The sequence below is a fragment of the Seriola lalandi genome, unplaced genomic scaffold (assembly GCF_002814215.2).
Source record: "Seriola lalandi dorsalis isolate HSWRI2012SDOR001 ecotype SW California unplaced genomic scaffold, Sedor1 jcf7180002054181, whole genome shotgun sequence".
NCBI classification, from domain to species: Eukaryota; Metazoa; Chordata; class Actinopteri; order Carangiformes; family Carangidae; genus Seriola; species Seriola lalandi.
The window spans coordinates 304931-332821 of record NW_019524734.1 but is presented as its reverse complement, the minus strand read 5'-3'; the positions used below and the strand labels follow the sequence as shown (position 1 = coordinate 332821).

Genomic DNA, 27891 nt, shown 5'->3' with positions numbered 1-27891 from the left:
GGAGGAGGGGCGTGGGGGTGTCTGCACAAGACTGGCAGAATCATCCAGTAGTTGTTTCAGTCTGGACCAAAGAGGTGGACTGACCGACCGTCTTCTGTAGCTGACCTGTTGTTCTTCTTTCATCATTTGTAATTTTGTAATTTCATTTTTTTGACTGTTGGCTGGACGGAGTCGATGTGAACATGTCGGTCTTCTAGAACTTATTTTTCACTATGTTTTGAGATTCCTGTTGATTAAACAATTTAATGAATAATCAAAAGAAATGTGAGTAGATTTATCAATAATTAACTTCAGCCACTTAGACTTGACAGGATACAGATCACACTAACACAAATGGCACTTAAGGGGCCTAAAAGCTACAAATATTTCCTGAATCGAAGCCATGGCTTTACTTAAAGTCGCACCATTAGGCTTTGTCTTTCTTTAATTACAAACGCTCTCGTATGGATTTGAAAATTGTTCCGAAGGATTTCAGGCACTTACCTAATTGGAGTGGATTCATGTTTCGTCTGCCTGTATGTAGACTACTACACAAAGCTTGCTCCACTTTTATAAATGTTGTTCGTGTCCTGTCATTTATCCCGCCTGCATGTGACAGTTCCTCAACACTGGTTGATTTAATATCCATGTTTGTTGCTCTGACATTTTTGCCTCAGAGTTCTTTAGCTTCCACTTAGTCCGTACTTCACTGGACCTGCTCAGTCTGAGAGACACGGCCTTACGTGATCCGCCCCAAATCATGGCCACCTATTTTGAAGTGTGTATTTCATCATCTCAAAGATATTCAGACGGACTCTCTCTAATCGTAAAAGTCTCACATGCGGACGAGAGCTGTGTTCTTCTTTCGCCAGTGTTTGAAAGACGCATCTGCTCTCCGTGACCCTCAGTAAGGTTTTTAGAATATGGGACCAGTCCTATTTACCACTTATTTTACCACTATTTACAATTTTATTGAGCATTTGAGGCTAAATTGCTTCCAGTAAACCTGGAACCTCTCAACCTCCGTGCTTGATGAGGACACAACATTACCATTTGTTCTCTGTAAAACCAGGGCAGCAGGTTCAGTCCACTATAGCTTTCTGTCCTCTCAAGGCAACATTCACTGAAGTGGATGGCCCTTCAATTAGGAAATGTGGTCTGTGTTGTCGTATGTCATGACAACGACTGGTACATGTTTCCATGTCTGGCTCAGACAGACTAACATGCTGTCAGCATGTTAAATAAATGCCTTTATTCAGGCCTCGTAGCGACGCAGAGCATCTCTGTTAAGTCTCAGACAGACACTGTTGGAATCAAATCCTTTCAAAACAGACAGTGAAAAACTAAATTTATACAAACATAATATACAGTGTGTATCCACACAGCGTACACATACAGTGAACAGCTGGCTGCAGATTTTATGAATAGCTAGTGAATTACTTGTCAAACAAACAAACAAACAAACAAAACAACATATTACATCATCATCTGGATCGTGCTTGAAACTCTAACTAATTACGCTGCTAAAGACTCATTGCATAGGCTAGCTTTTTTAGCCATGCTACTGGCATTCCTGTAGTGCAGTGGTTCTGACAGTGAGCCAGCAGTGGGCCAACAAATCATTTGGGAAACGGTACAATTTTGGTGAAAAAATGCAATTATAAAAAAATATATATAAAAAATATTAAAGAAATTATTTTTCAAAACATTAAAAATGTTTAAAAACTCATTTTTTTCCCTATTTTTTTTGTCTTCTCATATTAATTTATTCTTGTTTGCTATCTCAGTGTGATTGCGTGCTAAAAGATTACATCCATGGCAAAAACTGGACTATGACGATGGATAGCTGGTTAGCAACAGGAAGAATTCAAAGGAAAGTCAAGAGACAGAAAACAAGAATAAACAAATTATAAAGGTTGAGCTTCCTACATGTTTCCCCTGATTTCAGCTGCAGAGTTCGGTCCTGAATGTTCCATCGAGCGACTCTGGTGATCTACTGACTTTTCCTCCACCGGCACCCTGAGGTTGACTTCTCTGGTTTCCAGTGAATTGTCTCAACAGTTATTGGAAAGCTTGACATGAAGAAAAGATATTACATTTTTAAAATGGGAATTGCACTGTATATATTGGTATTTAACTGAAGTCTAGTTCTCATTTTTGCAGCTATAAGAGAATATTTCTTTGCTGGAAGAAGGAGCTCCATCTCCCCCAGTTTAGTGCAAAGAGCTTTTATTTGTCTTTGTCATTTCACTGCAGAGTTTTAATAGTGTGTTGAATAATGTTCTGGAAGACTGTGTCCCCTGCCAGTAAACATTTCTAGGGGGGGAAGTGTACAGTGAATGTTGCTTTATTATTAAATCAGTCGTGTGAAATGCTGCTGAGACAATGGTGTCATCAGAAAAGCCGCCCCGCTTGTGAAGTAAAGCAACGCCAACATCTGTGCCGTCAGATAGTCATGGCTGCCAATAATATTTACACTACACATTCGTATCTTCAGCGCATATTGTTTTAAACCCAACAATATGAAGAACTGATGAGGCTGCTGTCATGAAAAAGTCCTTCTCAGTTTGTCACGTTGACATTGCTGCCAACAGTGTTTTCAGTCGCCCATTGTTTCCGAGGGATCTTCTCCAGTTTAATCAAACGCTTTGTCTTGGTTGGGGATTTTTAAAGCTCTTGTCACTGAGCAATGTTAGCATGAATTTTATTTCGATTCACATATATCCCGCTGAGGCGGCAAATCTTTGCAGCTTTGATGGATTTTCCCCCTCACTTTGTGATTCGGATTCCTCTAACACTTGTAAGACAAGCTTCAATACATGCCCTCTAAATATAGCTAAAGCCTCTGCTAAAACACTCTCGTCTGAAATGTATTATGGACATATTGTACTGTAAGAGCAGTTTGTTTATGCAATTGTTTTGCACCCACTATATATCAGTCCTCGTCCTTAAGATCGTAATGTGGCTGTAAACGACAGATCAGTGAGGCTGCGTTCGCTGCTGAAGAGAGGGACATTTACTATCTCACTGAAATGCGAAATGGAAAATCATTGAAGGATATGAATGGGATTATTTCCCCCCAAACAAAGCCATGGATTCTTAGTTCCTTTTTGTTCATACATTTATCCTGCACTCATCCCTGCCTGTGGAATAACACTTTTCATGAATTGCCAAACAAATAAAACACACCCTAAAAAACACAAGAGTCATGTTGGTGTCCTGCAAAAAAAAAAAAACACAGTGTGTGTTCAGCTGTTTATTTAGTCTCCATGTCATCATCCATCTCATGCACCATACGTATCTCATCCATTGTTTTCCATCTATCATTTTGAAATGGATCAACTTTGATACAATGTCACTTATGCAATTTTACCGCCAAACATTACCAAGCAGTAAAACATGAGTTACCGCTTCCCGTTGTCTCTGTCCAGCTGCCAGAGTGTTGTTTTATTTACATTCTGTCTAAAACAGGATCTTATTCATCCTTATTCATCAGGTCTCGTCATTTCTAGACATTTAATCAGACAAAAAAAAATGTTTTTTAAAGAATCTTGAATGATGATCTTGGGCAGTTTTCCATATTCTCGTTTTATGCCTTAAATAATGAATAAATTGACAAATAGTCAATAGTTAAATCCAATCCAAGTGACACAACCTAAACAACACGCATTGTCATTGTAGAGTTCATTTGTCTGTGTGTGACGTATGCTGTCGTCAAGGCAACCATAAATGCGCCGTAGAAAAGCGCAATAATACATGTTTTAAACAATAGGACAGTGATTATTGTTGTGGGAACATGTTGAGAGAGGCTGAGAAACATCATGGGATGAACATAATACACTGTTCAATTGATGTACAGCGTTCCTATTTCAACTGACCCTGCAATTAAACGTCGTGAACATTCACTTAAAAAGACTCGTTAAATATTTCTCAGTTTTGTTGAAGGGAGCAAGAGCTGTTAAATACCAATCATTAGCTTTTTAAATGTAGAGCATTTCATTTGCTCATAATTACTTCGGTATCTCTATATCTATAAGAAATGAAGGATCTGAGTTTCCATGGAAACTCCAGGGACAAGTACCTAGCATTGTGGAACACATGTCATTAATTCACAGAGCCTTGTTATTGATCTGTGACAACAACATTTCAGAGTGTGTGTTATTCTAATCCACTCAGGGACTGTATGTCTTCAGTCCAATAGGCAGAAGTCGCAGAGTTACATCACGTCAAACTTACAATAAAACAGCAATTTGAAAGCAAAGTTATTTTTATTATAAGTCAGACGAGACAAGAAGAAGCAACAAGTGAATTTACAAGAGATCTGATTGTTTAGCTCAGATGTCAGCGCTCCTCCACAGTTGAGGGGGGAGTTTTTATCTAATAGGGAACCTATTCAATAGTTCCTGTTTGTTTTTTCTCTGTTGTTCTTTTTCGTTTTGTTTGAAACATAAAACTAGAAACACAGACAGATTGTGAAATGGAGAACACTACATCAAATCTCCATTTGAAATATAAAGGAATAACACACCCTAAACTGAAGACCTAAGGCCTGACACATATTACACAATCATTGCCAGAAAGTGCCACGGAGAAATTCATTTTTATATCACTGCAAAGAAAATATGTGGTGATAAGTGTAGTCGCTGCTTAGCGTCCTATCTCACATCCGGCGAAAAGCAGCACAGAGCACAACACGGAGGTCATCTCCCCGTCCAGCGCCCACGCTGTTTCAATGGGAAATGCTCTCGCTCTTACCTGTGCGCCTCTATTTCACTGGACGCATTATCAAGATATTCATGCGCCTGAACAGGCGGATGGAGGGTGGAGGAGAATATGTGAATATGTGGTTGGAAATAAAACTCCCGGCCCTAATTCCATTTGGGGAATGAGACATGGGCTCTGATTGGTTTATTGCTCGTTACACCCAAAACACCCCATGATTAAGAGAGAGACACATTGAAACCCTGTTGAACCATTCACCTGGCGCAGTGAACTTTTTTTTCTTTTGCTGTTAAATTAGCAGAAATAAACTTGGACACGCCCTAAAGACAGCTGCTCCACGACCATGCGCTACGAGCCTTTACACTCTCGGTTTGTACCATCCACTTCTCAAGACTCCAAACAGCTAATATGCTAATAATATGCTAAAAAGCAGCTAACACGATCCAGTAGCAGCCGTACACTAGTATCCCAAAGACCTTCAAGGTTGAACTCTACTTAAAAGCTCAGTGCAAATATGCTTTACCTCCACAGGCACCACTCATTTTTAATCAGTTTTAGTTGTTAAAATTAGCTTATTACGCTGTCTGTAATAATGAGACAAATACTGAAATTTTGTTCAATCATTTGAGCTGGAACCATCCGTTTTCCAACATCAACAATGCTCTATAATCTAAAACTGAAGTCTGGATTTCCTTTCTGCTTCACGGTACTGTGTACACTACATAATGAAGGGCTTCTTCGTTTTCTCGTGCGTCTATTAATAAGAGGAAGGTTTTGAATTCGCTCACATTCACTCATTCAACCTGGTTTTCATTTCGCTTCCATTGTTGATACTTAGACCATCCGCTCTGAAAGGTTTACTCTACAAGGCAAACCTAGCAGGGTTTTTAATAAATAGCTCAAGACGAGGTGCGATTCGCTCACACTTCATTCCCTCAAGGACTTCTCACTGAAAAGCCACTGAGTTAGAAACTGCATTATGTACAACTCTGCACCCAGGCTTCATTTTTCCTGGGGGGGAGTGATGGCAGGTCTTCTTTTCTCTTTTCTTCTAATCAAAGAACTATATTAATGCACTCTGGTCGGATCAGTAAATGTTATGTTAAACCAGCACACCGAGAAGAATCAGAGTTCAACTTTCTGCTTCCATCTCCATTAGCCTACATTTCAATTATTGATTGAGGAAAACTTTTGTGCACTGATCTGTTTTCCACACTGAATCCAGCAGTGGGTTCACGCTCTGCTCCTTCCCGTCTGAGTGACGCCGACTGCAGGACAAACTCCAGCCCACAGACTTTTTTCTTTTTTCATTAGAGGTGTTTTGTTTTTTTTTTTGTGTGTGTGTGCGTTTGTGTGTGTGTGTGTGTGTGTGTGTGTGTGTGTGGGTGTGAATCCAACAGCGGGTTCAACTTTCTTGAACCCAGACGGGGACTCTGGGACGGAGGCAGACAGCGAGCCTCAGCTGGCCTTTTACACCGACCCAAACCGCAGTCGCCGCCGGAGTCGAGGTATGAGAAACGGTAACGCCAACAGCGCGTGGGGCTCTGGGGGTAAGGAGGACTCATACACCTACAGACAGATAATCCCGCCGTCTGATGGTATTACCATCGCCACGACGCATGACAAGTAACCTTTCCAGTGCATATAGCGGATGGATATCTCCAGTGTTGTGTGTGTGCTCGTGACTTTGACTCCTGAAGGAAACACGTAGAGTTTGTGTCTATGCTGTGTGTATGTATATAGACGTAGGCATAGTGCGTAGAGTGGTTTGTGAGCATGTGAAACTGATCTCAGTGCATCTGCATACAATCTTGTTGACTGAAATAAAACAAGATGATGAGATCAGAGGTTCTCAGTGGAGAATATCTTGATATCAGTTGCATCTTATGACATGAAGATCACCGTATTTTGAAATAATATTATACACAAATATTATTTCTAAAGGGGGGGGGGGTCCTGTGCAAATGCTGCCAACGTGAAGTGGTGCAGCACGCTTTATCTGTCAGCATGCCATGTCCTTGCAGCTTTGATGTACATTAATGGGGTGTGGGAGAGAGAGATAAAGAAAGAGAGAGAGAAAGAAAAAAGAAGAAGAAGAAAAAAAAAAAAAGTAAAGAGACAATTCCCTCAAAATAATAGCTGCTGTCAGAAGGTGTTACAAGCCTTTACAATGCCTCCAAGCCAATTATTCCCCCGTCATGTGCACAGGTGTCACAAACACGGCAAAGCCTCCAGAAGTGCAGCCAACACCTTTAATTAGAGGTTTAAGAATAGAATAAAGTGGCTGCAACGCTGCCCTAACTATGTTTAGATCCAGAGGAGAAAAAGGATGATTCATGAGGGATGACAAAAGTATTTCTTCAAGTCAGAAAGAATGATGACAGAAGGATGAGGATATTAAAATAATACAATTTTAAAATTCAATAAAGATTTTCTGGAGATTTTTTTTTAATCATTATAAAAATTAGGGGAAAAAAGGGGGAAATGCTTCCGCACACCCAGTTTGTTGGATAAGTTACTTGATTAAATAAACTAACCTTATACATAATTTGAGCGGTCAGTTTTCTACTCTGGCTGTTGTTTAAAGGTTTTTGCCTTGGGCGGCTTTTAAATGAGAAAGTTCTGCCAGAGCGGTGACAATGTCATTTAGTGTTATTCTGTTGGTGAAAAAATAACCTCTTTAAAACAAAGTGTAAAAGGCTATGTTCAAGGTCACTGTGATTTTGTATGTGTGTGTACGTGTGTGTGTGTGTGTGTACGTGTGTGTGTGTGTGTGTGTGTGTGTGCATGTATGTACTGTATGCATGCCCCTGTGGGTACGAGGTCACGTTCAACACTCTGTTTTGCACTCTGCAGTAAAAGCGATAAGGGGAGCGTTGTTGATCCAGCAGGGAGGAAGAGCAGAGTAAAGAAGGAAGGTTGCAAAACAACCTCTGAACTGTTTTTTCTTTTTTTTTTTTTCGGCCCATGTCCCCCCCCCCCCCACATCCCAGCGTGGATGTTAATACCCTTCAAAAGTAAACCTTATTTCTGTGCCACTGAGCCATGCCTAGGCTAACCCTCCCAAAGGCTTGCTGTTTTTGATCCAAAGGTCCTTTTCATGGGTGCTGAGCCCATTTTTTGGGCCTGTTTGTAAAATGACTCCCTGCGTTTGCGGCTGTGGGTATGTGTACGTATATGTTTGTGTGTACGGTATGGAAAGGGTGTGGGAAAATAAAGTTCTTCACATATCTCTACCATTTCTTGTCTCCCACCTCTCCCCCACTCCCTCCCTGTGTATTCCCCCCCCCCCCCCCAGCAGCAGGTTCCCCACGGAGCCCCATCAATAAGACCACCCTGACTCTGATCAGTGTCATCAGCTGTGTGATCGGCCTGGTTTACTCCTCTCACCTCTCCTGCAGCCTCTCGGTCCGGGTAATCCTACATGTGCCGGAGCACCTCATCGCTGACGGTAAGGCTTTATACCCCCCAAACACACACACACACACACACACACACACACACACACACACACCTCTGTGGGCGCTCAAAGCCCCGCGGGGCTGAGCTGGCATTTTTTCTGCCATTCTCTGGGGAATTTGGCTCGCTACATCTCCCAAACGGAGTGCCTGCGCTCTGCGGTTGAGCTTCCGCTTTGCTTTGCTCTCTGAAAGACAAAGGTAAATGTCAGGTCGATCACCACCAACCCCCCCCCCCACCTCCCCTCCCCTCGCTTTCCCATGTGAGACCACACGACAGATGTGCCCTCAAAGCATCGTAGCACATTGAGGCCAGGTCGCAGTGACCACCTGCAGAAGGGCCTCCATCACTCTTCCCCTTGTACTTTCTGATACGTTGAACCGCCGCGCTAATGAATTTCAATGTAGCACCTGCAGAAAAAAAATAAAAAAAATAAAAAAAACCACCACAGGGGCCAAGCTGCTGGCTCCTGCTGGTTCATTGGCATTTTTCAGCTGTCACAGGAGTGAGCTGGCAGTCCAGATATATTATAGACTGTGACTAGGCCCACTCATCTATCATCTGGAGGTCTGATTTGATTCGGAGCGCTGCTGCTTTCTGGTGGTATACACTGGTCTGCCAGGGAGATATTAAAATTCCAGGGAGGCGTCCAGGGTGGGAACTTTGAAAGGAGAGATGAAAGATGGCGAATTCGCCTGTTGAATTACAAAACTGGGATCGATTTAGAATGTTTCCATAAATGTCTCCACAATCTCATCAGACTTGATTCGATGTCATGGTGAATCAGATGAAAATCTGGATTCTACCACAGGGGAAAGAAGCCATTAATGCCAACAGCTGTGCATGTGTCTGCCTTCAAATACTGTGAAGAAAAAGCACAGAAATGTGGAGTCACACCTTTCTCCTTGCCTTTCACATCAGGGAATGTAATCATCTGGAGATGTTTGTGTGCTTACGCGGGATAACAATATCTGCTGCTATTCAAGATACATAACAAAGGGCAGGACAAACTTTTCTGTATGACTAACTTGGGGATATTCTGAAGTAGAACTGTGGTGGAGGGTTATTATCTCAGATTGCATTCTGTGGGAATAGGTTTTCTATTATCATGTCTTGTCTGAGAGACGTATCCGAGTTACAAAACTATCTCTTTGGCTGAGCGGTCTACAGCATATAACGTGCTTGTACTAATAACAGCTGGTAAACCTTTGTGACATGAAACGGGACGTTGCAGTCACTTCAGCTGCATATGAAATCTGGAGGGTGTTGCAAATACAAATTCAGCGGATGTCAGGCAAAAATCTTCTGTGTGACCGACTGCTGGGACCATAACTTAAATTCACAAATGTCAACCTCATGGTGGCATTAGAGGAACAGTCAGGGGGGGGGGGTGTCACTGAAGTCATTAGGAGTCATCCTCTGGGAACCATGAACGTCTGTACAAATGTCAGTCTATCCAGCAGTTGTGGGGATATTTGGAACAACCAATTGAAGCATCTTTAGAGCCGCAACATGAGTTACAATAACCAAAGAAAGATTTCTTCGGTTTAATTATTGCAGCAATAGAACTGAGTAAAAGTTACAAATCCTGCAGCAGCTACAGTTTTCCACAGCTTGTGTCACCTTGAATGGAAAAGGCCTCCGTGGTCAGATTACGTCACGTCTTTCTGTTACTTGTTTTTCCAACCAGAAAGTTCACTAAGAAGATCGTCTGCCGTTCACTGAATTTGTCTTTTCAACATTTTTCCCGTAATAAATTTCACGAGCCGCTGACTGACTGAAATGTCAAGTTACTGGGAGACGGCCGCCAGGGACCATGTCCAATGAAATCCCTCCTCATGTCTCCCCTGTCTGTCTCTGCTGTCAAGTGTCGGATAATAAGTAAATTATGAATAAAGTAAATAAATAGATGAATTATGAAAGGCAAAAAACATGTTTCTGAGATTTTAGTTGGAGGCTCATTGCCTAAATTTCCCCTTTTTTTTTTTGTGTTATGAAACATTTTCAGGTTGGATGTTGCTAAGTTTGTGCCTAACCACCCCACTCTCACCCTGCCTCAAGTGCTGCCCAGTGGTGCTTCAATCAGCTATAAAGCAGGGTGGCCGCTCCACTGATTCCTGCTCTGGAGGTCCATTCAGGCATACATGGCCTCCTCTGAGATTCACACTTAAGGTGATGATGAATATCCATCAAATTGGCTCCAGTTTCAAATCCTCATAAATAGTTTTTTTTTTTTTTTTGTCAGAAGTCAGTTAGTGCATTTCTTTTTTTTAAACACATCCACAAACCGTTTATTTTTAGTATTAGAATCCACTTCATGATGTGGAAAACAAATTATTGCACGCCCGTGATTGCCAAAGACATCAAACAGGAAATAAAACGCATCATAAAAACAGAATCACGGCTGATTGGTGTTTTATGTTTGAAAGTTTTTCTAAGCAATTTTATAACTCTCCACAATTAAGCAAACAAGATGCGACCAGCCATTTGCGGAGTGAGCTCTAGTTTTTAAGGGGGACCATCAAAGGGGGGATGGCACTAACTAGGGCAAACAGAGCCGGCCAAGAGGTCATTAAATATGCCTGGGTTAGCAAATGCCCAGTGTAACCCAGGCTTGCAAATGGACATGGCTTTGGTCAGTGAGTCTTGCTGCTAATTTACAGCGATCACACAACCGATAACCTGGTGTCCCTTTCCGGGCAGGTGCAAAGTGACAAGGAACGTTTCACAAGCGGTTCCCTTCAGTAAAGATTTACTGACATTCCTTCCACTCGAGAGCGCCACGCAGCACACGGCATCCGAGCTGCAAACAATGTGACAACTCACTCTTTAAGTGTCCTCCGTGTAATTAGTTGATTACATCATTTAAAGTAAAGGAAAGTTTTATGTCGCACCTTTCAACAACAAGGCAATTAAAGCATAAGTAGTTAGGTTTGAAATAAAACGGAAACATTAACACGTGCCATCTGTGTCTCATTATCCCTCATTACAGCAGGAGAATGTAACCCTCAGCATCTGTGAACATATGGATGTCTACGTCATGTGTATGAACTTTACATATGTACATTTATATAGAAAACAACCGCATCATAAAGTGTCAACCTTCCAACTCTTTAGCTCTACTCTTATAGTTTCCCTTTTCTGAAGAAAATCTGGATGGGCTCAGATCAGGGTCAAAAAGATTTTTAGCTTTTAAAGTGATGTTAGCAAATAATTCAAAAGACAGTCTGTGCGTTTGTAGAAAAGATTTGTATTTGCAAAGACTGATTTACAAATCTGAGCACAAATTCAGCTGTGAGGCTACACTGAAGGAAGTGCACATCTGTGAACATCTGTGATCACAGATACAAAGACGGAAAAGTATTTTGTGTCATTGCTGAGATGGTTTATTGTTGGCAAAACTGCAGAAAAGCTTAAACAGAGTTTCAGAGTTTGAGGAGTAAATTTCCTCTCAGGCCTTTCACTGTAACCAGGTTACTATGTGTGTGCTACACTTGGAAACGGAGAGTCCATAACACAGTTTCCCACGGCAACAATGGGAATGACAAAGATCAGGCTCTTCACTGAACCTGTAGCCGGACAGAGGCGCAGTCAAATCATTCAATGCATATATTAAACAAACTGCACTGACATTTGGAGTCTATCATATTTTCTTTGTATTCAACATTAAAACCGCAGCAGATATTTGTTCAAACAGAATGAAATACTGTATGTGTACACTATCTTCTTCACTGTAGTCTTCCTCCTTCTGGTGCACGGGGGCCACCAGGGCTTCAGGATGCGGGACCTCCCACACTGGGACCGTCAGTTATTTGATTGGATCAAAATCTGGAAATAAATTTTGTGTAATAGCTTATGTAATGGTGTCTGTTCTGTTCTGACAGAAGTGAAACGACAGGGAAGTGAAGGGACAGTCATAGAGAGAGAGAGAGAGAGAGAGAGAGAGAGAGAGAGAGCTACAAGCCAGCTGTTTCTTTAGTTTTGTTTAGTTTTATAAAACTAGCACAGAGGCATTTTCCAATGTGCTCCAGGCACCAGAGCTGGACTGACCATCGGCAGCACTGGGACCAATAACAGCCGGCTCTGTCACTCTCTTTACCATCCCTCTCATGAGAGAGGTTCGCACAAGATGATGGGGTGTGTGTGTTCCCGGACTGTGTTTTCTGGCCATTGACTGCACATAATGTGATCACTCCGCCTCCCTTGCTCCGTTACTTTTTCTGTCCCCGGACCCATCGGCACAACCCCCACTGTGTTCATATTACAACTGAAGCAACATGTTAGCCTTGTTATTATTGATACATCCTCAATGTTTGACATTTTAATATTTCAGTTTTGCAGCTGTCAAGGTTTGTTGTCTTGACTCTGGCTTTAATAATACTAAATAATAATGATTATTTTTCAAATATCACAGTCGTGGTTAAGATGGCAGCCTTAGGCTTTTAGGTGAAGTGAGGTTAGGCTAGGCCAATACTTTTTTCTTTAGATCAAACAATTTTATTTTGAAGGTTTTCAAACACTGAGGGTCGATTGTTTCTCACCTCTGAAGGACCACATTGTCAATTTCAGTTTAGAGCAATTTTCTTTAATCTGACTGAAGATATTTACTGATGTTGGAAAGTTCAAAATATTCTCCGTCATTGTGACTTTTTTTCTTTTTATGTTTGTAATTAATTGAAAGAAAATATATGAAGGGGCATTTTGAAATGGCAAAATCAACTTTCAAACCAAATACATATGTTGCATTTGGTTTCACGTTTTTAATTCATGCTTTTTTCTATCGACTGTCTGACAGATTTTTTATTCCTTCTCATTCTCTCCTGCTCTTCCACCCTCTCTCCACCTGCCAACCTTTCATTCACCATCCACAACCTTCTGTGTTTGTTCCATTCCTCCTTTTCTTCAACCTTCTGTATCTTCCTTCCTCATGCTGCCCTTTCAACCCTCCTCCCTCTATCCTCCCCAGGATCGAGGTTCATTCTGCTGCAGGGGAGCCAGTTGGATGCTTCGGACTGGCTGAACCCCGCCCAGATCTTGTTGTACTACCAGCAGAACGCCAGTGGGCCCTGGGTCAATGAGCTGTGCGGCCGACGCCTCCTGGACCCCTGTGAGCACCAGTGTGACCAAGAAACAGGTAAGCCAGGAGCAAGACATGAACAAGTGTCAGTCCTGCACTTTACCGGGATTAGTTACCAAAGCAGCCGGATGTGTAGCGGTGAATGCACGCAGCATGTACTCACCTCTGGACAGCTGGGGAAATATCCACAGATACGTACCGGTGCACATCCGGCAGAGTAGAGCATCATTTTTCAGTCTTTGGTGTAATTTGAAGCGTTTACTATGCAGAAATTTTTGGCCCCTGACTTTAGCCTTTAAGGCAGTGGCTTCCCCCAGGCAAGCAGTACAGCTGCAGCAAATCCGGTAAGAACAACCTCAGGGAACAAAAGCCGTGCCCCCCCCCCCCTTGTTGTTCCATAACCCGCAAACTTCATAGCTTACCAAACTCCAGACATGAAACGAACAGACCAAAGGACTTTTAACCTTTCTCAACAAGTAAAGAACGTCTGAGAGCGATGCCACAGACGACGGCGGGAGAAGATGAGAGAAACATAACGTTGGTTAATAACATAACAGTGTGAAAATAAACCATGGCGAGTAAAAAAGAAAAACGCACCATGGCATGTAAAGGTCATGCATTTAAAATGTCAGCAAAATGCACTTCAGGCACCAAAGGTAAAAGTAGGCTACTCTCAATTCAGAAGAGTAGGTCGTTACACAGTGTTTTATACCATTGGATTAATGTTACTGATGCATGAATGTGGAGACAGGTGTGAGGTTGAAGCCACAGTATACCACCTACCAAGACACCACTACACCACTGATAGAAACATCATTCATTACTATATGATTTGAGCAAGGTGTCAGCTCTGTGGCTGGAGATGACGAGCTAGTTGAAGTCATATACATATGCGTATTGCTTCTATAGTCAATGCGCTTTTAATAATATGCTTACATAATGATATGCTTCATTTCTTAAGCATTATTTAAAGGAGTTATATGTTTTCTCTGCTGCCGAACGTGGTGTGTCACTTGACAAGAGCTTTGGCCATCTTCGTGTTTACAAGATAAGAGGTTATAATACGTCTTCGGGACAGATTGGAGGCTACAGTGAGTCGCTATCAGAAAGTGACAAAACAGGCCGGTGCTAGCTGGTTAGCATGCTAACTTCATTAGAAGAAGATACGTGATAGAGATTTGAGTTAACATTGGTTTTGCTGAACGAAATTTGATGCTAAACTCACAACATTTTTTACTAAACTAGTAAGTAAAAAGCTATTCATGCTAACATTGGCTATGTAGCAATAGCAAAACTTACAAATAGCTCCTTTAAGGGATAGCTAGCATGGCCTGTGAACTGGCTGTTGCAGGAGGCCCGAGTCCTCCAGACCTCCCAGTGTCCATGTGCTTCACTCACCATTGGCTCCTCACCAATGACTCTTGCTTCCGTGAAACACAGTGGCAGTAAATCAGTCTGTAGGAGGAAGGAGTCCTTTTTTTTTTTTTTTTTTTTAATTGTTTACAGGTGTGACCACAATTATGCTCAGCCGTGCTGCAGGACCTGAAAATGAAAATAGATTGCCTGCAGCACTTGACCTGGTTTTCTCCAGCGGCGCTGTGTGTGGAGCTGATCAATTAGTTTGCATGTCTCCACTGTCAACTTCATTTGCGCTCTAGGTAACAGCAGGAAGACTATATGCAACATCTAGTCCCAACTGGAGGGTTTGCTTTTTTTAGAAAAATATGAAAGAAAAAAAAGGTTAAAACTATATAAATAAACGAAAATGGGAATAAAAAGCAGAATGTTTAATGCATTTGTCTCAAGATACTAGAGGCAGAAAATATTTTAGGGTTAAGATTTAGCCTGTTAGTGAACTCATGTGTCCTGTATGGGATTTGATATAAATGCAATGTTAAGGAGCTCAGAGACGCACTAAAACTGAGTTAAAAAATGTAAATAGCTCAACTGTAATTCAAATTCAATTCAAATAATAATCCATACATGTTATTTATAAAGTGCTTTTTGAGACACTCTAAGGTGCCACATCTGCTAGTTACACCTCCTGCTTCTTACGCTGCGAGGCTGAGATAGAATCACATCAAATATTGGATTTTTTGTTGTTGTTGTTTTCACGCTGCAGTGTGTTGAATTTTCATCACTATTCCTGCAGCTGTTTGAAGCTGAAGTATGTGTAACCTCACAGCTGATATTTCTGGTGTTGATGTTAAAGGGCAGGTCCATAGGTTTGTCTTAAAACAGCAGTCAGGTGCCTGTATGGACATTTACACAGGTCTGACTTGCTGTAATCTTTCCAGCAGTTTATCCTGACCATTAACAGTCCCATATTTTAGTTTCAGTGTCTGAATACTGGCTGTACAGAACCTAGACCTGCTTTATCATCAAACAACACATGGACATCTACCTTTATACAATAAGTGACCTTTAAAAGGACTGTTGATTTCTGTTCCCCATCACTTACATTGAAACTACATGAGAGAAGTATTGAACAATTATATCAAGAAGAAGCCTGTCTCAGTTTTTACATTGGCATCTTGACTGTGAACCTATCCTTTCATGTTATTGATCCGTATTTGAATCTATACACACTGGCAATCAGACATCTAAAAATAAAGACAATCTTCTCGTCTTTTCAAAAATCTATTACTCTCCTCTCTTCTGTTGCGTTTCATATAGTTTGTTTGGTTTAACACAAGAGTATTTGCTGCGAGCTACACTGTAGCTGGAGAGATGAATAGTGGGTTGAAGTGATAAATGTAAACTTGATGGCATGTCTGAAATGACTGATACATTATACTGGCGGTATGCTGAGGAAAAGTGACATGTCAATAACTGACTGATGGCACATTATATCAGTTCTTCTTTGTGACCAAAAACTGAAAAGTAAACTTAGCTCAATATTGTTGTATTCTTTGATTTAATCTCTGTTTAGATCTCACTTTATATCTTTACAAATGTTGCTCACAGAGGCTGTCAGCTCAATACCCAGAGAAGATATTTATGTAAAATGCAGCCGGGATTTCGAAAGCAGCGCCTTGGCTGTAAAGGCAGCACTCACAACTGCTGATTGATGGATGTAAAATATGATGCATGCTGGGTAAAGATCAAATCCTGGTCCTAAGCACTTGGAAAATCAATTTCACATAGTCGTTATCACTGAAGATATTTCTGAACAGCCAACGACCATGAAACTCAAACATAAAACATATGTAGAAGATACTGTATTTCATATGGAGTATACATTGTGCAGTCTGTGCCTACGGGCCACGTGCAGCTACTGTACATAATGTTTTATTCAAGACACAGACCACATTCAAATTCCAAATGATGAGAACAGTGTGCTGATAAAACAGAATTGTAGAACATTTTGTTGTTTAACAAGCTCTTTATCGCTCTCTCTGCCAGCGAACACAGTTTGATTCTCCCTGCCTCCAAATTCACTGTGAAGAAAGCGTGAGCCTGTAAAACAGAATAATATAATACATCTTGTTGTTTTAACATATTAGAAACGCTTTAGCCAGAAAAAAGAAACTAATTTTGTGCGAGTTTTGCAGGAACAGAGCAAACTCAGTAAGTTTGTGCTCAGTGGGGGGGTGGGGAGTTGGGCAGCTATTACCGGTGCACAGGCAGGACATGTGGACTCAAATCCCACTTAACACACAATCAAGTGTTAGTGACTAGCATGCTAATTTGTGGGACTGATTTGCATTTGCAATTAGGCGTGTAAGTTGGCAGGGAAGGTCAGCTGATGGGGAATGGCGGGGACGTAGGAGTTACTGCAGGGCAGACGGGAGTGGCTGAAAGGAGGCTGAGGAAAAAGGAGAAGAAGGCAAATGTGAAATTAAGGGTAGACTGAACTTCCTTTCCCGAAATGATCTGTGCCAGTCTAAGCGTGCAACACAACTGACACCAGGAGATGTGTTGCAAACTGACAGCTGGCACCTTCAAACAAAAGCCTGTTAATGATTTTCAATGGTAACAGCGTGTGTGCATTTCAGTGTGCAAATAAAATTAGTTATGTGCAGCTCAACACAACAGAAGGGCTTGCCAAACGGTATTTGCAGAATCCTGCCACGTATGGGAGATAAAGAGTTTCCCAGTGTCACAGCACAAGACTGACGCTGTCATCGCGTTCCTCGTCAAGTGAAACTGGAACACAGGGCACCTGAGCAGATCCCTGCCAATCGGAGCCCATCACAGAGTGACACTTGTCTTCCTCTTCAGTGTACTTTTGTCATGTAATGGTGACATTTTGCCACATATGATGTGCAAAATACGCACAGTTCACAGGTGTCAGGATGTAGGGTATGATCACAATCAGTCAATCAATCAGACTTTATTTGTGTAGCGCTTATCGTACAAGCAATGTGACACAACGTGCTCGACAGAGCCACCACCACCCTCCTCCAGAAAATGAACAGCGGAGCAGTTGATGGTTTGCGTTACTAAGGCCACGTCTGGCGCCCATGTTAGCGGGTCAGAGCGAACACACGTCAGAGCGAACACACGTCAGTCGCGCGTCTCACACCTTACAGCTGCATGTGTCTTTTTTTCTTGCGTGCCGCATGTGTCAAAAATAAATCATCAGAATTTAGATAATTAGGATGAGAAATCCAACGTTTGAGTGGCCTGCAAACTCCATGTAGAGAGACAGAGCTGCCAGCTGCAGAGACGCAGCCACGAGGCACAGATTCAAAGAAGATAAATGACACTGTACAGGACGGAACAAAGGCCAATAAACAACAAAACTCATAATTACTTTCTTTATGAAACACACATTATATTTCTTCTCATCAGCCTTGAATGAGTTTCAACAATCATAGTGTTAACTTAAAATAAAATAACCAGCCTCAGTTTTACACATTTTACACATTATAGTCATTTTTAAATTTAAGTTCAGTCACCTCGATTAACATTAACATTTAGATAAACATTACATAAAAAGGAAATTAACAGTCAATCAGGTTTTGTTCAACTGTTTACAATTAATTATACAGTCAAATGTCCTGCCTGCTAAACAAACTAGGAAACAAACAGACATGGAAATACAATCTTTTAGCAGTGGCGCAATTCATATCAGAATCGCCTCAAGGCATGATACATAATTCTTTCTTTAAAAACTGGAAGTTGTTTATATAATAGGGGAATTCCAGAAGCAGCTGTCAAAAACAAAATGGCAGTAATAACTCACTATGTCACAGTGAAGTTTTTTTTAATTAAAAAAAAACAAAACAACAACAAACAAACAAACAAACAAATCAAAAACAAAACAATTAGGTGATTTCCAAATCTGAAATTCCCTCCTGGCCATTTCAGATTCACTTTCGAAACAGTCCCCGACTTCATCAAGTTGCACAGAGCAGCGGGTTTCAACGCCTAGAGGTTAAAAAGTTAAAATAACACCTGAACAACAGCCAAGCTTTATTCTGCTCTGACCAACAAATCCAGTGGAAACTGATAAATTATTGAGGATGAATCTCACTGAGCATCTGAAAATCGAAAACGCTGCACCTCCGTTTTAGCATTTAGCCAATTTGTTTACATTATAGCGAATGTGGATCATGGTAAATCACGCTGCTTGTTCTTCTTCACGCCAGACATTCTCAGTGCACCCAAAGGATCTTGGCACTGATGTAAAGTGTGGGTTATGCTGATTGTAGAAAGGTATGTGTGATGTCACTGTATTTCGAGTTATGCCTCTAGGAGGTGGTGAGACATTTGCAAATTGTTTTAATCAATGACAGGTTAGTGGGGGCAGCGGATAATGAAAATTACTGCAAGGATTCACTTTGTATCTGATGCATTATCTGTTTATAATGCATTTGCATTTGTTTACATCCCTAATGGAGACAAAATGGACAGAATGAATCATTTTAAGCTTCACCTGGTTCGTTGGAAAGTCTCTGCCAGGGCGTCACTGAAATTATGAGTGCAGGAAGAAATCTCACACAGGAACTGTCTTCCTTGATTTGCATCCATTATTCAGCAGCCTAACTCTCCCCTGGGCAATACAGAGTGAGTTCTAAGACCTTTCAATAAATCAAAAAGCTGGACCAGTGTGTCTCATGCCTGCCTTTTCTTGGAGTCATTTTTTTAGACTCACCCACACACCCAAACCCACATTGTGCCCACTCCGTAAAATGATATATGGACCAGCAGTACCGGCTGCAAGGCTTCAGTAATTGTATTGTATTTTTCATATGATGCATTTGTAATGAAACCATTGTGCATATGTGTGCTTATGTGTGTGTGTGTGTGTGTGTGTGTGTGTGTGTGTGTCAGCGTGACAATGCGCACATGAGATTGAGTGAATGTGTGTGTGTGGGCTGCGAGGAGATTGCAGAGGTGCTATAGATAGCTTAAATCCAATCCTCTTTTCTGCTGGAGGAGATACTGATGAAAACTGAGATGGGCTGCGACAATATCTGTGCTGCTCCTGCAAGACACTAAAAAAAAGATGGTGGAGGTTTTAACGAGCGGCGCTTCCCTTCCCGCCGAGCCGAGCCCTGGACCGTTTGGGTGCTGTTGTCTGTAGGCTCTTTTCTTCACCTTCTTTCCTCCATCTCTCTGTCTCCCCTGTGTGTGTGTATGTGTGTGTGTGTGTGTCTGTGTGTGTGTGTGTGTGGGGAGACTTTTATGAAACACAAAGGAACATGTTAAGCCTCTGGAGACGCACGTTCTCATATCATAACATACTGGCTTGATTAATGTGGCTGCATAACGGAGCAGCGTGTTGCTACCTGCTTGATGAGCTCAATACATTCATGCATACGTGATACTAAGGTGAACACGAAGAAAAATGCCGCTTTCCACGAAGCCCCACACAAATCATATCATGAGGCTATTTAAGGGCGATCTGTACGGTTTGCTCCGCCTGGTCGCCCTACAATTTTTCTTTCTATGTGTTTTAAAAGGTGACAAATAGCAGGGTGGGATGTGATGAAAATAAAGTGTGAAGCTCAGAAACTGGCTCCGTGCCTGTATATTGAGCAATTAGGGAATGTAACACCTTGCAAGTGTAAAACAAGTTTGAGCTGAGTGGCGTGACCTCAGAGTGCGATGAAACACTAAAACACTAATTAAAGCAAGATGAGGCGTTTAATATTGTTCAGTGGATATATAACAAATCTTAAATGAATCACTACAGCTCCTGTCATCGCTGCTGCTCCACCTTGTTTTTTTTTTCTGGACACAATTTAGTCTGTCATTCGACATATCAAGCTTGCTTTTCTAGTTGTAAACATTTCAGCGCTTTCACTGCGCATTTAACAAAGCAGCAAAGTAGCAATTATGTTCAGAGGCACAGTATCTGCTTGTTGGGAGTGCCGCCAAGGAAAGTGTTGGAGAAGCAGCCAGGTGATGGTAAAGAGTGCACAAGGAGGCGGGTTTTGAATTCCTGCTCGAGCCGTCACTTCTTCACAAAATCAAGTTTGAACAGTTCCAACTGGCATGTAATCGCCTCAAACTCATTTGAACGTGATCCATCCACCGTATTCCCCCATCTTACTGGGGATGGCCTTTTTTTTTTTTTTTTTTTTTTTACGAGCTGGCAAGAGAAGCTCAGGATAAGTGTGGCGAAAAGTAAAATGTAAAATGTAGTCAGGTGAGGTTGTAAAGTTGCACCTCTCGTTTCCCACTCAGGTGAAAAGCTTGCAGGCGAGTCCTCAGATTTGTTATCGTTGCAGAGCGCGGCAGCACTTTTTTACAAAGTTGGCAAACAACCTTATCTTTGTTGGTAATTTTACCAGCTATGATAAAGAACCCAAAGTACCTCCACACACTGCTTCTCCTTCTCTAATTCCATTCATTGACTTTACTGACAGGTCAAGCAGGGCCAAGCAATAGGTCAGGCTAATAGTGAATTATAAGTGCGCCCTCTGCTTCAAGGAAACTTCCAGTTCTGTAATGGAGGTGTCGACTAAATCTTCAATTCAAACTGGTCATTACTGTTCAAAGCTTTTATTTTTTCCCCAAGTTTGAATGAATGTTTGAATTTCAGTTAAACAGGGACAGCCCTATTCCTGATGTGATGTAGTTTAGCTGCCGTATGACAGATAAACAATAGATTACAACAATAAGATTATTAATGTGATTACCCAAGAATTGTGTTCAAGATATAACTTCAACCTCTGGCAGCTCATCTTCTATCAGACTCTTCAAACTCACTCTATTTACTGTCTCTGTCCTTTTTCCTGCTTCCTGTTCAATCACTTGACTCGGGGCGGTCAGTTATTCAGTTAAACCAATCAGATTGGTCCGTGGTTGCTGCTGTCAGAACTGAAAACTGTCGCTGTCATTTCAGCGGGAGATCGGTGCAACTCTGTACCCCTTTAAATGATGGCCTCATGGTGGGATCTAATCACCAAAGACTCCTCACATGCTTCTTCATCTTTCCTATTGAGCAGACTAAAACAAATTACTTAATTTAATTACTCTTTAAGCGTCTATCTCTCTAAGTCTGTACTGATTGAATGGAAACTTCGTCGTCAACATACAGTACGTGCTGATAGCAATGATGCTGCAGCGTGTGTTGATATCTGAGGTAGCTGTGTTGGTTGATTGAGTTTCAATCTGTGTGTATGCTGATCCTCAGATAGCACATGAGGACTCTATTTCCAGGGTTAGAAATGATAACGGGAGGTAAAGTCCTTTAATTCAAGCTCAGCACTGCATGGACACGACAGGGTGTTGCAGAGTCTTCAAGACTGATTGGTTTTTGATAATCCGGCTTAATTGTTGTATTGATTAGAACCTGATCGTCTTGACTGTTGGTGTTTCTTCTTGACGAACTTCAATGTCACCATGTTCCCAGGTTTCAGCCGTTATGTTAATGAGTACAATGCTGTCATAACCATGTCCAAAACTATGGGAATTACAAAACCCCAGTTGTAATAAAGTGGAATTTTCCTGTGCTATATGTAATTTTTCTCTGCCACCAACTGTGGTTTCTTTCCGTGAGCGGGCGGTGACGGCAGTGATGTTTGCCAAGAGCTTTGGCTGTTGCTGTGTTTACAAGAGGTCAGAATAAACCCTCCGGACAGTGTTACTTCTCCCATCCTCTCCTGCTGAACTGAGCAGGCTGGATGCTACAGTGACTGACTATCGCAAAGTAGCACCATGAGACGGGATGGGCAGGGGCTAGCTGGTTAGCATGCTAACCTCAGTAGAAGAAAAGAAGTGATAGAAATAGAAGCAAATGAAGCATTAACATCCTGCAGATTAAATGCAGTTTAAAATCCCCCCCCCCTAGAGACAGCTCTTGGCGAGTAAAGGAATTAAGTTTTGGTGCTAAACTCGCCATGTTTCTTCTAAACTGGTAAGGAATTAGATGTTAATGTTAAAGTTGGCTATTTAGTGATGTTAAAAACTTACATATAGCACTTTTAATGCAGATCCAGTGTGCTGTGCACCTCAGCGCTTGTGCTTTGCTTCTAAATAAGTCCTACATGAGTTCAGACTTTGGTGTTTGTGTCAGTGACAACAAGCGGCTGTTACAACTACAGACTTGACTGCAGACTGAATGTGTTTTTCTCTACCTCAATCCCCTTCACTTACTTCTGGCTAAGCACTTCAAATAATTGAACCTCTCAAATTTATTTGCATTGCTCAGTCAAAAAGGTAATGGGGGTTGAATGTTTATAGAGTCTGTACAGTTGGATGTGCAGTGCTTGAGAGGGATTATTTATTGAAAAAGGCAAAGTGTTCACATCTCTGTCTTTGTCTTGAGTAGGATGTTTTTTCTGGTCTCTCAATCAAAGCCCGTTTGAGCTTGAACCCTTCTCAGGCATTGAACTGATGTGAACTCAAGAGCACACACAGATGCTCTTCATATACATTATATAAGTACATCATCAAATATAAACAGCCTCATGAGCACAAATGGCCTGAGTCATTTCCTTTTTATTAAAATAACGTGAGCAGGAAAAATCTGTGAATATGATTTCCTTTAGCCTGGCAGGTACTGACAGTTGACCTTTTCCATTAACAGTGGTGCAAAAGCCCAGGGCCCGGTGCCCTTCACTTGCCTCCTATTGAGCATGAGCAGAGCATGTTGTACATGTTACTCATGGGTAACCCTCCAAACCAAAGGTGAGACGCCATCAATCATACTGAACAAAGTCAAGGCCGACATTTCTCCTGGGAGCTGACAGCAGAACAAAGAGCTGATGCTTCACTGTTCTGTTTTAAAAGGAAGATGCCAACGACGAGCACGGGCCAAATCCAAATCCCTCCACCAAAGTATTGTTCAATAATCCCTCTAGTGAGGTAACGGACATCTTTCTTTTCTTTCTATCTTTTTTTTCAAATTGGTCAAACGTATCAGTGGATAAGTCCGAGAGATCTTCAGTGACCAAGTGTCTGTATTAAACACGCGGGGTCCTGAGCCCAGGGTTTAGAGACAGTTTTAGATGATCACAGTGCCTCAGTCAGTAGACAGTACAGATGAGCAGTGTTGCATGTGATCCTATTAACAGTTGCCCCAAAATGCTTCCGTAGCCCTGAGTGCTAAGTGGATTTTTGGGACATCGCAGTACCAGACAGGCTTTGCTTCAGTAACGACGACATGTGCTAAGTGTCTATTCATTAGACTAATCAATGATCTAATAATTTCTCATTAGGGAGGGGGTTACACAGTCACTGGAACCAGTTAGGTAACTTTTAGAAAACACTAATATAAACTGAGTTTATTAAATGTAGATATTTGGAGCAATGATTCAGTGTTGTTAACTTCAGTGTTGTCTTTTAGGATGTCTGGCAATTAATTCAGAAACTACTGACAAAAACCGAAAAGTTGTTTCAGGAGTTGGAATTGGATGGACAACAAATTTCAAAGTGACCATGTGATTTGGGAAGTCATTTTTTGTGCGTGTGGTGAAACAACACAGAAATCTTCACAGTGATTTTTTATGATTCACTGTTGCTCATGGAACGATATCCTCCAATACAAAAACATGAAAGTCAGAGCATCGCTGTTCTATCTCCCTCCGAGATAAGGAGGACGCTGCTTTTGGATACAAAGTGAAGTTCTCCACAGTGGTTTTTTCAGGATATGCCTTTTGGCCACAAGCAATATGAAAACAAGCAGCGGCTCTGTGCGTGACAGCTCCGACAGACTGATTTCCAAATCTGAATGAAAATTGAGTTTCTCTTTTTTTTTTTTCTTTTCCCCAAACTCTCCCTCCTCCCTGTCTCTGTATTTTCTCTCTCTGTTTCTTCATGGAGTCACACAACTCAGGATAAAATCAATTTTTTACTCAAACTAAAACATTATCAACCTGTGCTGTCACACTGCTTCAGTTCACAGAGCTCCATGTCTTTCTTTTGACTTTGTTTGCGTTCATCTTTTAATGATGCTTCACGGTGTAAAATGCAACTCTACCACAGAATTCACCACATTCGTTTTGACAGCTTAACTTTATATTTTACTCCAAATATTTGATACATTTGTTCAATGTACTCATGAGTAATTCTACTATCCAGGTATTTTTTTTCAGCTGGCAAACTACTATAGCTGGTGAGCTTACCAGTATCATGCTGGCTAGCCCTCAAAAGGAGCTAGTTGTAAGTTTTGCTATCACTACATAGCTAACATTAGCATTAACAGTTTACTTACCAGTCTAGAAGAAACGTTGTGAGTTCAGCATCAATCTTCTTCTACTGAAGTGAGCACACTAACCAGCTAGCCCCGGCCTGTCTCTGTTTTCTGATAGCGACTCACTGTAGCCTCCAATTTGCCCCGAAGATGTAGCGCTGCTCAAAGCTTGTGTTATAACCTCTTGTATTATAAAGACAAGGATGGCTGAATGGCAAGAAACCACCACATTTGGCGGCAGAGTAACAAATAGCCCCTTTAAAAGACCAATGCTAGTTAGCCTACCAAATTAGCTTGCTTGCTAACTGATAGTTGCTAACTTTGATGGCAAATGAGCTACCTGTCTGCCATAAATACAGGAAATAAAAAGTATTTAAAGTTGAATAGTTGAATGGATCACAAACTGGAAGGTGGAATGAAATGCCGGCTGGTAGGGGGGCGGGTGTGGGGGTGCAATATTGGTTGTTGACAAAAAAATGTGCCGCAACTGGTTGTATAATAAATTAAAAAAGGGAGCTAGAGGGAGCTTACCTCCACACAGCTGACCAGTCACGGCATGAAATCAGGTTAAAGAAATGGATGGAGACAGAGCTTCACTATCCAACATCTGACCATCCAAGCAGTTCGGAAAGAGTATAAATCTCACTTAAGATAGTTTTTCCTCTGTATGCCGAGCAGGAACTGAATAAGTCAAAATATGTTTTTTATAAATACTGTGGCGGCATTGAATCATATGAAACCTGTATTTTGAATTGAACCAAACTGTTAGCAGCCTGCATTGTTGTAATTCAAAGAAGTTGTTATGTGCTGTGCTTGAATTAGGTTCAAACATTTATTAGAGATAAGAAATCCAAGACACTATTAACCAAACAAGTTATTTTCATGCTAATTGCGCTTTAGGGTAAGAAAACTTATTATGCAGCTTGAGAGCTGTCAATTGCAAGAGTCAAAAGCTCCTTGCTGAGAATTTTGGACAAAAATATGGCTTGATTGGCTAAAAAAAAAAGTGCTATGACTACATCATTAAAAATAAGAGATGATTAAGAGTGCTCTATCTGCCTGAAGAGGATCCTCTCTTGGATAGCTCTCATGGAGAAAAATAAAAGGAATGGAGCAAAGGGAATTCTCCAATGAATTAAAAAAGGCTTGACGATAATGAACACATGATTGAATCACTGCCTTTCTATTTGCAGGAGAATGCCTTTGCCTAGACGGCTACATGAAGGACCCAGTCCACAAGCACCTCTGCATCCGCAGTGAGTGGGGGCCCAATCAGGGGTAAGTCATTATAATCACCTGATGAGGTGGTGATTGCTCATTATCAGTCCCGAGAAGAAGAAATGGTGGATAAATCATTCACAATGAGGGAGTCCTCCTACGCATCAAACAAGGCTGTTCATTTTCTTGGACAGATAAATCACAAAGAGCTGCGATGTTTCCCATCAGAATGGAGCACCTGAACTACACGGAGTTTAAGCTACTCATTACTCTGTACGCATCAAACACAGAGTCATCTACTGTTGATAGTACCAAGCAAATTGTTATTTGTTTAATTAAAGAAAAAAAATACAGGATATATTGCTTTAATAGATTTACAAACCTCCTTTATAACAGCGGCCACATTGACAACAAAGACAGAGAGAAAAAGAGTAAAATTCTCTGACATGTTTACCATGTTGTCTTGAGGATGGCTAAAGAGACTTAGACTAATAAATAATCCTCAAAGCCAGTTTGTTTTCTTGGGCCTCTGTTTTCGAATATGTGACAAACAGGTTACTGATTACTGGTTACTGATATTTAGTCTCTAATATGAGTTAAGCTCCATAAACCTACAATCCAACCATTCCCCTAATGCAACCTGTGGCACATTTTCTATGTATTATATTTCAAAATCTACACACCTCTACTTTGTAATACAGGCTTTCTGTTATAAACCTTCAGCCTTCAGGCCCAACACGATCCCATCACTGTGACATCATCATCAGGGGTAGTTCCTTGCTGATTGGGGGGAAGCTCCTCCAGAGTCACAGCCTCCTTTCATCGGCTGAGAAGAGTATTGATCTGCAAATTGGTGGAGTGCCTCTAAAACAAAAACACTTCGGCCTAAAAACACAGTTGTATGAATTTCAGCAGAGTCAGTAAAGTTGTAGCTTCTTTATCAAGGTTTTTGTTCTGCTCATCTCTTTGGGTGCAAGGTCACTTCCTCTATATTGCAATAATGATTCCAAGTGATGACTTGATATCTTTTGGCTTTGAAAATTGCTGTTTCAGACTCTGTCCCAGGAAGTCATATAAATGCTTAATTGGGTTCACATTTGCCTGTTAAAAAAAGTCCTTGACATTTTGTTAAGAGCACAGCCACAGTGCCAACCACTGGGTGACCACTGGGGTGTATGTGCAGGGATGTTACTGTCCCACAAAGAACAAGTCACCTCAGAAAAGACAGTGTTGACCTACAGGACACAGTTCCCTCTGTGACGGGCGTTTAGTGGAGTGTTCTGACATATTATCAGATTATTCTTATTTTATTAGTTGCAAGATGCATCATATTTCAGTTTGACTTCTTCTTTGGAGCGCGCTCACAGGTTGAGTAAAAACATGATATATACTGTGAAAATAAATAAACATGTCAGCGTACTGTTTATACTGTGGTATCCCTCCCTCAGATGTCTGGCTTTATTAGACCGTTTTGGGCATTGTTACAAATCAATACACAGGACTGCTTAACAGCGGTGTTGGTTTTATGTATGATTTGTTTTGAATGTGATGAAGTCAGTTGATATTTCCGGTATTTAAATGACTGGATTAACCCTAGACAGACATGTTATCTATGAACAGTTTTTAAATGGATTTAGGAGAAGATTGTTGACTATAATGTGATATATAACAATATTTTACATGATGAAACAGGTTAATGTGAATATAGTATAATGCAAAATGAGCTATGTTTGTGAAGAGAGAACAAAATAAGATTCCAAACATATTACAACTAAGATTGTAATAAGATAAGATAAGATAGTAAGGACAGAGGGAAAATTGTCATTTAAAGACATGTTTCAAA

At 41.2% G+C, this 27891-nt stretch overlaps 1 protein-coding gene across 3 annotated transcripts in view; it reads left to right on the top strand.

The window, feature by feature from the left end:
• The window catches only part of astn1 (astrotactin 1), a 375360-nt gene that overhangs the window by 100056 nt on the left and 247413 nt on the right, over positions 1-27891 (top strand). For 2 of the 3 annotated variants that reach the window (XM_087173331.1, XM_087173329.1), the window contains 4 exons: positions 6102-6251; positions 8003-8152; positions 13127-13294; positions 26024-26108. In XM_087173331.1, coding sequence (XP_087029457.1) covers positions 6102-6251; positions 8003-8152; positions 13127-13294; positions 26024-26108 — 553 coding nt within the window. The remainder of the gene's footprint in view (positions 1-6101; positions 6252-8002; positions 8153-13126; positions 13295-26023; positions 26109-27891) is intronic. The other variant, XM_087173330.1, reaches the window with a different exon arrangement.